We start from the raw sequence: 12,745 nt of genomic DNA, 5'->3' as shown, positions 1-12,745 counted from the left end.
AGCTGCTTCCTAATCATCACACACAGTATACAAAACACAAAAGGAATGAGAAGAAAGGATAGAAGGAAGCAAACTGATGCTCGGTTTTGCTTTTTTTTTTAAACCCCACACTCCTTCCCCTTTCCTTACCAAATTGCCAATGAAGATGAAGTTAGCACTCTGGTGACACCCGAAGATAAACCACTGATTAACTGAGAGAGGAAAAAAATGGAAACTTAGAAAAGAAGCACCGGATATTTAACGGATTCCCATTCTTCGAGAGCTGATAGTAGCTGGGAGAGTCGGAAGTATGTAGAGCTTCTAATTGAGCGGGATACACATCCACCCACTTTTTCTCATGAATAGTTAATACTGAGTGCTTACGAAGCAAAATAAGTCTCTAAGTACCATCGGCTTGCTTTCATTTTCTGGGAAAACCAGACCAAGGTGACTTCCAGCACTAAAAAGCAAAACTTAATACATGTAAATAAAAACTAACCCTTTCGATACAAACATCTTCAGTTAAACAACAGGAAAAGTCAGTAGAGAGGATCTTCGTCGTCTGCTCCATTACCTGGGACCCAAGCCTGTCTTCCCTGGAGTCCCCGCATTGGTGACACCTAACACGGTGGCCAATATGTACATTCAAAACTTTAAGTCACACAGATCGCCAAAAACCTGTTTAACTTTGAAGTTTTAAACATTAAAACAGATGCTCAACTGGGGCTGCTCCACGTGACCTCCAGCCAGGTGGGCGTGAATTGTCCATCTTTCTTGCTGCAGCTGCCTCACTACTATGACAACCCACAAGGGCAAGTCCAGCTTTACAAAGTGCTCTAAAAGACACGAAGTGTGATCCAGAACTGCGCCTGAGGAGACCAGGAAGAGCCGGGTCTTGAACAAGGCTGAAAATGGGAAATATAATTAAAATATGAAAACTGTATTAACAAAGGCAAGAATCAGAGGCACAAAAAAAAAAAAAAAAAAAAAAGAATCACAAGAGGCACAGCTCAGGCCCTTGTCCGCTGTTCCACAGGGTCCCCACCCGGGTCTGCTCCCTCAGTCCGGAGGGACCTAGTCACACAGATGGAACACATTGTCTCCATCTGGAAGACAGAGGTGACCACAGAGGTGACCTAAGCCACTCAAGTGGCGCAGTGGTTGAGAGTCCGCCTGCCGATGCGGGGGACACGGGTTCGTGCCCCGGTCCGGGAGGATCCTACATGCCGCGGAGCGGCTGGGCCCGTGAGCCATGGCCGCTGAGCCTGTGCGTCCGCAGCCTGTGCTCCGCGACGGGAGAGGCCACAACAGTGAGAGGCCCGCGTACCGCAAAAAAAAAAAAATTCACTTCAGCATTATCTGGGAAGCCCTGACAAGTCCCGGGTGATGGGCCACCACCCTAACCAGCAATGGGACTATTCCCTGGGTGTGTTCATCCCCTGCATGGGGCCACCATCCCTACAATCCCCGCCAGGGGGCATCTTCACAGGATGGATTTCACGTCGCAGCATTTTACACTAAAAGAAAAGTCATTTTTGAATGGCCCTTTTTTCCTGGTGAATAGGAAGCATAAAAAGAATACGAAGTCTCTCAGTGGACGCCTGCCTGCCAAGAAGTTACCAAACAGTGAATTTGATGACAGCAAGGGAATCTGATAGCCTCACCATTAAACTTGGCCAGTTTTGAATCAATACGGGACTCTGAACTCAGGGAAAAAAAGTCGACCAAAGCGTCAAATTCAAGCTCATTACCTGGGACGTGCTTATGTAACACAGCTCTTCTCACCTAAAGCCTAATTCAGGCCACACGGGTTCAGAATAAAACATTATGCCTATAGGAGATCTTATATTTCCATGAAATAAGTGTCCCAGATCTCTAAGCACTGCTTTTCTCTCTGCCGGAACCTGAGCCGCGGTCTTGCCTCAGGAAGCAAGAATATCTCCAGCAATTCAATACACGGGAGTAGTGAAGATTGTTAGTTTCTCTCAAAGTCAATGACAGCAATCATGAAACGGTCTGTACAATGCAAGGAGAATTATTCAGAAGTCCTTATGCACCCAAGAAGAAAGGATGTGACAGTGGTTCTCAAAGGACCTTTCCTGTGTGTTTGTATGTTATGGGGGCTTTTTCCCCCAAATCCAAATGCCTGTCCCTCCCCCAAATTTTAATATGTTCCGGATAAGAGGAACCCTGAAAAACTTGGAAAACAGATGATTCCTGATACTGCCCACAATGAGAAATATCACTTTAAGTGTTTTTAGTAAAGAACTGACTTTTTAGTTAATAGGAGAATATTGTTTTCTAAATCTAGTTTCTTTATCCTCATCTCTAAAGTATCCTCCCATTTCTATATTCCACCAACAAGCAACACCAACAGTAACATCATTAAACAGAAACAGTACAAACGTTGCCACCTATAGTCGGAAAATGAAATATATTTGTTTATACTGTGACCTGGAAGAGAAACAATATAAAAACAGAAAGTAACACTGTCACACTTCTCATGCTCTTCCTTAATCCTACGACCTTAATACTTATCATCATCATATGACTCGTTTATTATTTTAATCCTCTTTTACATGGATTGTCAAAAGATCACTATGTAGTCAGGTTTATTACCAATTCCCAAATCTATCAGTAGGACAGAAACACTTACTCAAAGACCTACCACATCAAAATGCTTAAAAACTCCAGTTAGGGTCTCTTTTGACTGCTGTTACTTGTCTAGGACCCAAAATTCAAAAGCAGCAATAAAACCTGTTTAAACGTCTTCTTAACTCAAAATTAAAAATTTAATATGATCTCAATCTATCACAGAGAAATTAATTTGTTTCTTCCACCAGTCACATACTACCATGTTTTTATGGTATTATATAAATAACTGCACAATACAGAAAGGTTATGAATTATCAATGAACATACAGTTTCTTCCCTTTGGGGTGCGTGCAGAAGCAATGTAGCAGGAATTCTAAAGTACTGCTGTGATGATGTCACATTCCAAAACCATTCTTAACGTCAGGGGTTTCTTTCTTGAGATTATTCATATTTCTCCTGAATGTATACCAAGCATACGGATGCTCCCACAATTCCCAAACAACTTTCCAAGGAAGTTTCCTTGGTGATGTGGGCACTCGCTGCATTGAAGAGACAGGTGCCCAGGCCCCATTCAATCACTTCCCTTTAAATTGCATTCTGGGGACTTCCCTGGTGGTCCAGTGGTTAGGACTCTGCACTTCCACTGAAGGGGGCAAGGGTTCAATCCCTGGTTGGGAAACTAAGATCCCGCAAGCCTCATGGCGAGGCCAAAAAAATGAAATATAATAAAATTTAAAATTTAAATTAAATTGCATTCCACATGGAAAAGAACTTGCAGTCATCTGAGGATTCCCATTTGCCACTCTCCTCATGCCTTTGACCAAAAAATTGTATTCCTTAAGGAAACTACTTTTCAGTGAGGACATAATTCAAATAAACATTCTGACTATAAAATTCAGCAGACTATACATTAGAATGTCAATTTCTTGCAAATTCCATAGACTCCTTGAAGCAAAGAAAAACCAACAGAGAGGAGAATTTAAAACAATACGTTAGGGCTTCCCTGGTGGCGCAGTGGTTGAGAGTCCGTCTGCCGATGCAGGGGACGCGGGTTCGTGCCCCGGTCCGGGAAGATCCCACATGCCGCGGAGCGGCTGGGCCCGTGAGCCATGGCCGCTGAGCCTGCGCGTCCAGAGCCTGCGCTCCGCAACGGGAGAGGCCACAGCAGTGAGAGGCGCGCGTACCGCAAAACAAAGCAAAACAAAACCAGTACATTATATTGGCCGATTTTAAAAACTGCTTTCAAATGTCACCATAAAACCTAGGCCCTTTTAGGATCTGTTTCTCAAATGTTAGCAGTAATGACACATGTAACTGGGGTAGCCCATGTCCTGGGTAGAGAGCTCCCCGACCAGCAGGGATAGGCCTGACTCCGGCAGGCACTTGGAGCTGGAATGAAGGGACAAGGCTTATGTTCCTCTGAGAAGTGGCCTCTCAGCATCCTCCTTCCGATCCAAACAATACCCAAACTGTAATTTCTGAAAGCAATCTTGTGACCATTTTTTGCACAGCTGCAAAGATGGCCTGCAGGGTTTCTCAAGTAATCTCTAGAAAACACACATGGACCACATTCTATACATTAACGACTATTCTCAATTACTCACATGTGGCTAATCAGGTGGCCCAGCAGCTAGGTTCCCTGTTTCTTCTCTGCTGATGTCCACTTAAGAGCATTTCCCTTATGCTAGCCCTTTTCTCTGAGACAGAAGAGCAGGAATCTGAGTGGAGCTGACTTTAAATTATTGACTGGACGTTCCCGGTAGCGCAGTTGTTAAGAACCCGCAGATGGGGTTCGATCCCTGGTTTGGGAATATGCCTCAGAGCAACTAAGCCCGTGCGCCACAACTACTGAGCCTGAATTCTAGAGCCTGTGAGCCACAACTACTGAGCCCATGTGCCACAACTCCTGAAGCCCACACGCCTAGAGTCCGTGCTCCGCAACAAGAGAAGCCACCGAAATGAGAAGCCCGCGCAGCGCGAAGAAGAGTAGCCCCTGCTCACCACAACTAGAGAAAGCCCACAGACAGCAACGAAGACACAACACAGTCACAAAAAAAAATTACTGACTGATGGGGCGTGGTGTTTGAAACTGATGACCCAGGGTTATCCCAGGCTTCCGGTTAGAGTAAGTAATAAATTCTAACACATCCTTGTTTTCATATTTTAACATCTCTGAAATAATGATGCTTCATGAAATCAACAGTATTATCACAGCTTGATAGCTTTTCTTTTCTTAGTGGTCGACAAAACAGTGGTGCATCTTAAAATTGACAGCATCTTGGAGTAAAGAAAATACTATATCTATGCCAAAGGTTAACCTTAAATGTTTGTTATGAAGCGGGTAATTATATGCAAATGAGCAAGAAGACTCCTAAGACTATAGGAGAAGAAGAGACCGCGGCAACTGTAGCACAGCTGCCACATCTCAAGGGCCACAACTCAGACCCATTAACTTGCCAGGTGAGAATGTAGCCCCAATGAAGTCAGATTTTTACCATTTTCCATGAAAATTCCCAAGATTTAAAACACTATGGAGATAATACTAAGCAGGGTCCCTGGTCATCTGTGGCCAGAAGCCATCAGTTTACAACGCCTGACATTTATCTCCTACATTATCCTGAATAACTTAGTTATGAAGACTTTTCAAGTACTTGGAAGAGAGGGAGCATGTTAAAAACTAGGGTTGTGGAATCAACAGAACTGGGTTCAAATCCTGGCTCTACAACTTAACTCGCTCTGGGTCCTTATGCAGGTCACTTAACCTCTCTGAGCCTCCATTCATCTGTAAATCATAGCACACCTCACTGGGTTCTTACAACAATTAAATGAGACGGTAAGTGCATAAAGGCTTAACACAGTGCCAGGTGTAGAGAAAACATATGAAACGTTAGCCAACTATCCTTATTTGCATAAAATAAAGAGGGAGGGTGTCAAAGTATCATCCCACGTCAGCCTGGCCTTCGTCTCTATGCCATTTGTTTCATTCTAACCGCCAAAAATGTAAATGCCATATCTAAGGAAAAAGTTATCAAACTTTCACTCACCAGAAAATCTTGTAAATAAAGGATACCTTTCTGAGATGCTGTAATAAAAGATTTCAGAAGGTTAACAGCAACATTCACGAGTAAACTATGCCAAAATGGGCTGCAGCTTGCCAAAAAATAAACAAAAACAAAAAACCACCAAGGAACTAAGCCAAATGCAGAAACTAGTCCAAACTGTTCTGATTCCAAATCAAATCTGATCCTGGGCCCTGAATCAGAAATTTGCTTAATCTGCTAATCCCTCCAATACCAAAAGCCCTTCGTCTGATAGCAATTTCCAATTTGATTACCTAAATGGACTTAATTTGAATCCGGGTGAATATGAACTATAATTCACCAGAGGAACCCCAGCCAGAAAGGCACAATAAAAAATAAACAGCACATGCACTCACACAAGCAAAGCCCACATTTAATCCCTTTCATTTGACAAGCTGGACAGACCTAGGAACAATGCCCTCTGTCTTGGCATCCCGCGATTTTCTGGGTTAATGCAATGCTTCATCACCAGCAGCGCTTAGAGCTAAAGCGTCTTTCTGTGACGGGCTACAACTAAGTGCATGCCAAACACACGATAATGCTTTTCACCAACCTTCAATGAAAATACAAACTTTTATGAAATTTGCTAGGTACGAATGCCTATTTAGCTAAGAGGTTTATAAGGTGACTCTTCCACACAGCAATCAAAATATCTTTGTTTGTGATGATCTACAGCACACCAACTGTATGAGCTGAAGCGAACGCCTTGGGAAAACAACCCTGCTGTTTGCTTCATCAGGCATCTACTTTAAGAGCCTGTTAAAATCTTCCATTTGTTTTCTTACACAGGCTAACTCAGGAAGACGAAACAAGCTGTTCAAATTCAACAATTTCTTGTTAATATTCCACGAAGGCAATCCCTGATCTTCCGAAGGGCAACCTGACAGCATGAAACCTCCCATAAAAAGCAAATACCATAAAAATGTGAAGTCATCAAAACAGCCCTGCCTTTTTTTTTTTCCCTCACCACTGGTAAGGCAAGCTGAAAAGGGAAGACAGATGTGACCTGTCTTTTGGAATAGTGTGTGGAACTAAATAGTATCACCAACATGGCCACCACTCAATCAATCAATATAATGTCCTCATCACCTCTTGCTATTCCCTATACAGCCCTAAATTCCCCTCCAGCAACGTACAGGAGTGAACCCAGTCATACACAAACACACACACTCACACACCCTGATTCTGTTTACATTCCATCCTTCACTTTTGCCCCAGACACCAATTAAGATCATCAGTATTAACTCACCTAGACAAAAGTGGTAAGATGTGCTCTGGGTCGATTCTGACACTAACTGTAAATGCAGACAAAGCAGAAACTACACTGACATGCATGTGATTCATTTATCCAGCTGCTTTTCCCAAAACGCTCTTTAAGAATTCTCTTTTCCAGGGATTTTTAATAATAATCATAATAAGTCATTTTTTTAAAAAGACCTAAGATGAAAGGCAGCTGTCTTCATGCCCCTTTGTTTGGGAATGTGTATCTCACCACCTTTCTAAAAGCTCACTGCCTGCCCTCTACCGCTACTAATTAAATGGAGAAGTAGAGAATGAAAGAGTAAGCTCCTCAAAGAGAAAACAGGGAGAGGAGATCCCCCTGGGTAAGTGAAACACTGTTACTTTTCACCCATCCTCAGGTAAGTGCACAAAAGGGTGGGAAATATTTTACAAGAGCCCAGCATGGCAAAATGATCGGAAACGCCAATCACATTATTTGCATTGCGATCATTCTTTGATAAAATAAATACCACAGCAAGCTTTACCTAGCAACATTAAGGGGGGGAACATACCCACAACACCTTCTCCACCCTAAAACACCTATTCCATTACACACGTACGGAGCGCGCGCGCGCGCGCGCGCACACACACACACACACACACTACCAGGGTGGGAGAGAAGCCATAACGTGGTCGTGTCTATTAACCCCACCCCTATCGCCAGAGAAAGAGGGGATCTCAGAAAAGAAAGGAGAGGAAGAAAGAGAAACCCAGAAATCCTTGAATTTCCAGACATTAACTTATCATGAAATGCACAACCAGGATAGGAAATACCTCCCCGCTGAGTAATGCCTCTTGGGTTGTAAATTCACCTCTGGAAAGGGGAGCCAGACCTAAACGCGCGCCCCGCCAGATGGCAAACCCCTCCTACCTGCTCCATCCAGCTTGCCCGTCACGCCGCGCCAGCGACAGCCGCCCACCCCACTTTTGGCAGAGCAACACACTAATAAGACCCGAGCGTGGCTGGTCGGGAGAGGTCTAAGCAGTGATGTAGCAGGATCTTCTCAAAAAGGGGGAGTGGGAACCGGCGAGGAGAGAGTGAGGGTAAAAACAAAGCCCTTTCCAGGCGAAACGACAGCCTCGGGGGCGTGGCTTACTTAATTCGCTTCATCAATAAAAAGGATCAATTGAGCTTTCCTCTCTCCACCCACCCCGGAGGTGCTGGATACCAGAGAGGGAAAAAAAAATGGCAGGGCTGCAAGCTTCCCCCAAGTTTCCAGCAGCACCTGCCCCCATCCTAGATCTCCTCCCCCCACCAAAAAGACCCCGAAATCCACACTCCTGGCTTTAGACTCTGCAAGACAGAGGGTCGGACACGCACAGCTCAGAACGTTTCACTCTCTCCCACCGTAACAAGCACACACGCATCAGAACACTTGCTGACACCATCATTAGAAAGTTCCAGGGGGAGACAATCCAGGTTTTGCCGCGGCCCCGGGCTCCCCCGCGCGGCGCGGGTCTCCAGCCCGCGACCCAGACGTGACACACGTCATGGACTCCCGGGCTGCAGGGGCGAAAGGCGGAAAGTTGCCCCACAGCCCCAAGAGACGCGGCTTGGAGGAAAGGAACACGCGGGCTGAGAAGCGCACGCGCCCTCCTTCCACCCAAAGGCGGGGAGCGGCGAGTGAACCCCAGGCTCGCTGGGCGTCGCGCCGCTTTATTTACAAACAATGCGCAGGGCCGGGGGGGGAGGGGCGGCAGGCTCGGGGCGGAAGAAGCGAGCACCCCACCGGGACCCCGCTCCCGGACGCTCCCGCCTTTGGGGTCCCCCTGCGGGCGCGGGGGACGCGCACCCAAGGGGTCGTCCCACTCCCCACTCCCTGCCGCCGCCGGACAGGAACCTCCCGGGGAGTCCCGTCGGGAAGGGGGCGCAGCTCACCTCGTCTTCCGAAAGTCCGTAGACCGCCTCCCCAAGCCCGGTCGCCATGGAGCCGGCCCCCCGCGCGGGATCAGACGTGCTCCCGGGCTGCTGGGCTGCGGCGCGGTCGGCCAGGTCTTCCCTCCTCCTCCGGGGCCGTCCGGCCCTGAGCGCGTCCCGCCGGGCGCCGGCAGGTGAGGGAGCCCTAGCGCGCGCGCCCCGGCCGCTGCCTGCGCCGCTTCCTCCCGGAAGGCTGCGGGGCCTTGCGGGCCGGCGGTCCCGAGAGCGCGGCGTGCAGCGGGCGGCGGCGGCGCAGCGCCCGCCGGGCTTTCCCTCCCTCCCAGCTCGCCCGCCGCTCTCCGCCCCTCTCCGAGCCTGCTCTCTGATCTCTGGAACCCGGCTCGTCCGCCCCCACGCTCGCTCCCTCTCGGCCCCCGCTCTCCCCGCCCCCTCCTCCGCCTCCTCCCGCCCCGCGCTCAGAGGGGATCCTCCCCGCCTCGCCGGGGCGGGCACACGCGCCCCCCAAGCCAATCACAGGCCGGGCTGGGGGGCGGGCCGCGGGCGCGGGGGTGGTGGAGTTCGGCCCCAGTGCCCACCCCACCCCCTCGCTCCCCTGCGGTTCCCCGCGGACTCCCCAGCCGTGAAGCGGGTCCCCTCGGAGCTGACCCACCCTCCCCTCCCGCTCCCGCTTTCCCTCCGCTTTGGGGAGCGGGCGGGTTGGGCATTTGGGGCCGCTGAAGGCATTTTCCACAAGAAAGTCCATTTCTCTTCCCCGAGGTCTTTTCACCAAGACCCCTGAGCTCGCCGTAATTGTTAAAGGGGGGAAGATGGATGTTTCTGGACCCCTTTAAATTGTTGGCAAGCTCAACTTCGGTGCTTTGTCGGCGCCCCGGCGCCGATCCGCCCGGCCCGGCCGCCAGCCGGGAAGAGGCTGCCCCGGTGTGGCCGCAAGTCGCTACTGCCTTGTCAACCTTACACGGAACAAAACCAACACAGCGCCCGCTCTGAGTACACACCCACCCACTCGAAAACAGCGTGATTCTTTGAATAAAAGGCAGCTCTTTTGTGAGCCGCAACGTGAAATCTCAGACTCAAGTTTAAGGTAATCCTCTGCATATGCAAACCATTAAGACGTCCTATTAGCCACGGTAGGAATTCTTCCCACATCCCAGCTACTGTTTCTCTAGCAAGCAGTTCATTTAATCCATCAGATTTATAGGAACGCCAGAGACTAGTTTAAATAAGAGAGAAATTCGTCACTCGACTTTTTCAGGAAGCCTTTCCTTAAATTTAGATGTTAAGTACAGTTGTGGGTTCAAAAAGAAAACAGAAACAACATGCATTTGCCTCTGAAAAAACATCAAAGTGCCCTCTTTGGTATTCGCAGGGTGCCTTTAGGATTTTCATTCAAGTTAGTTGTTTCAGAAAGCAGAACTCACGTGATCCAAACCGCAGCTACTTTGCTAAGTATCAGTTTGTGCCCATGTAGATCGTTTTCGAAAGAAGGGAAACGCTCATCCTCTAACCTAAGCTCTCCTTTGCCTCCTACGACATTACTGTGGCTTAAATGCGTGCCATACTCAGGATTTTCTTTCAAGACAAAGCCTCTTGGAGTCAACCCCGTACTCAGAAGCCTTCCCCACCTATCTTGAGCCATTAAGTCCACAGTACTTAGATGCCACAAAAGCCCAACTGAGAAAAAAATCATCTTTAGGGAGGCACAGTTCAAAAGACAGTTCTCTGTACATTCTGTCCAGACCAAAGTTTTTCAACCTTTTCAGACCTAGAATATTTTTCTTTTCATGAAGATTTACAAACACACACACACACACAGGCACACACCCCTATTCTAATATGCTCTTCACCGTGCCTGTGACTTATATAGTATAGGAGTCCTTGCGTCTTTATCCTCGCTAGCCAGGTCTTTGTTAAGTTCTGTACAGTTTATATTATGGGAGGGAGGGTAATCTTTTTAAAATTTTTCTAATAGAAAATTATAATTTCTAATTACACAGGACACCCTTCCTACAGCCCTAGAGGAGCACAGTTCTGGACTTTATCTTTGGGTGAGGCTGTATCATCTGGGAGCTGTAGGAGTGTGTCCTACTTCCTCTCCCTGTCCTGTTGCCATGATTCTGCTCCAACAACCCCACCAGGGCAGTCTACACCTGCCTGCACTCTGGGGTCATGCCCTTGGCTTTCCCTAAGGCATGATTATGAGAAACTACAATATGAAACTTGCCTTATGTCATGTATTGTAGAGGTGTTTATAAACATGATCTTTCAGCGAGATGGTTTGTGACCACCTAGAGGGGTGGGATAGGGAGGGTGGGAGGGAGGGAGACGCAAGAGGGAAGAGATATGGGAACATATGTATGTGTATAACTGATTTACTTTGTTATAAAGCAGAAACTAACACACCATTGTAAAGCAACTATACCCCAATAAAGATGTAAAAAGAAAATGATCTTGGCCTCACAGCAAAAAAATTTAAAAAATAAATAAAATCATGATCTTTAACGTTCAGTGTTTCCTGTAAGAAGACTCAAACAAGACATTTATTTCAGACCTAGGAGGAAAAGCTTTCTTCTAAGGAATTGGTAAGCTTTTCCATGATGGATGACAAGAATTATTTCAACTAATTTTGTTTTTCTATTAACTTTGGCCACCAGGAAACTCAGGACCCATTTTATGGCCCTAAGTCATAAAAGAACCCCATAAACAACAAAATCAATCCCCTGTGTAATCATGTACCAGCTTTCCCCCAGTACAGTGGTTCTCACCCCTGGATACACATTGTTATCATCTGGGGAGCTTTAAAATGACCAGGCACCCAGTGGCCAGCCTAAGAGAATATGATTTCATTGGTTCACAGGACCAATGTAACTTTCATAGGAGCACAGGCAATGGTAGTTGCAATAGCTTCCCAGGTGATGCTAATGTCCCTGTAAGATTGAGAATGGCAGCCCTGGCCAGTGGTTCCCAAACTTGGCTGTACAGAGGAACACCTGGGGATGTTTAAAATCACTGCTCTGTACCTCCCACCCCCTACACAATCTCATTTAATTGCTGAGGGGTGCCACATGGGCATCAGAAGGTTTAGAAGCTCCCCAGGTGATTCTAATGCACAGCAAAATCTAGGGATCTCTGGCTCAGACTGATATTCTTTAAGTTTTCCATGATCTTTTCATTTTTCTTTTCAGTTTAGAGGTAATTGCATGTTTTAAACATACTCAAATCCTTTGTGGATGTAAACACATATACTTGGTGTGACTAGTATCAGGGAGCAGTTTTCCCCACCCCCTACCACTCTGAAGTCTCAGATTAGTCCAATTTCTTGCAGGGGGGTAGTTCAGGGAGCACAACCCTTAAGAGAAACTCTTGCTGCAGTCTTATCCAAAGCAAAACTGTCCTTTCATCCTCCAATCAGTTTCACGTCTACTTAACAATTATATAGAACCTAACTTGTAGATTCATCTCTGGAATTTCTTCCATTTTGTTGCCCTTGGAGGCTGCCTTTAACATCTTAGATTTCATACCGTGGGTGCTTGGTAAATGCTATTCACTTGGATCACCAGAAGTGAAAAGTTAGCAAGAACAATTTTCAAGTACAATGGGTAATCACAAATAGGGAACATTTTTAATGCTAAGCCTCTACAAATTATTGAGTTGACTTAGCAATCTGTGTATATCTTAAGTCTGGGAAGTGCCCAAAGAGAACACACAGTGTCACATATCTGCGTGTTTCATATAAACAACACTATTTTTTTTTCTTTTCAATTTTTGGTATTTTGTATTCTTGAAAAAGAAAGCTCATGAGGCAGACATTTTGAAGATGGACATGTACCTGTAAAACCCATTGTCATCTTGGAACTTAGTGACATTCATTGACACACAGAGGCATCTCACAGGTTTAAGGTGTGTATGATTATACAGGCAAATAAACCATACT

At 46.6% G+C, this 12,745-nt stretch overlaps 1 protein-coding gene across 6 annotated transcripts in view; it reads right to left on the bottom strand.

Moving 5' to 3' along the window:
- The window catches only part of NEDD4L (NEDD4 like E3 ubiquitin protein ligase), a 384,213-nt gene that overhangs the window by 327,198 nt on the left and 44,270 nt on the right, over positions 1-12,745 (bottom strand). For 5 of the 6 annotated variants that reach the window (XM_060029129.1, XM_060029131.1, XM_060029130.1 and 2 more), the window contains exon 1: positions 8,815-9,165. The exons of the other annotated variant lie outside the window; for it this stretch is intronic. In XM_060029129.1, the coding sequence (XP_059885112.1) occupies positions 8,815-8,862 (48 nt within the window). In that variant the 5' untranslated portion in view covers positions 8,863-9,165. Of the gene's footprint in view, positions 1-8,814; positions 9,166-12,745 lie in introns of those variants that run through there. 6 annotated transcript variants of the gene reach the window in all.

This window comes from Delphinus delphis, chromosome 13, assembly GCF_949987515.2.
Source record: "Delphinus delphis chromosome 13, mDelDel1.2, whole genome shotgun sequence".
Lineage (NCBI taxonomy): Eukaryota > Metazoa > Chordata > Mammalia > Artiodactyla > Delphinidae > Delphinus > Delphinus delphis.
This window is presented reverse-complemented; position numbering and strand designations above follow the sequence as displayed.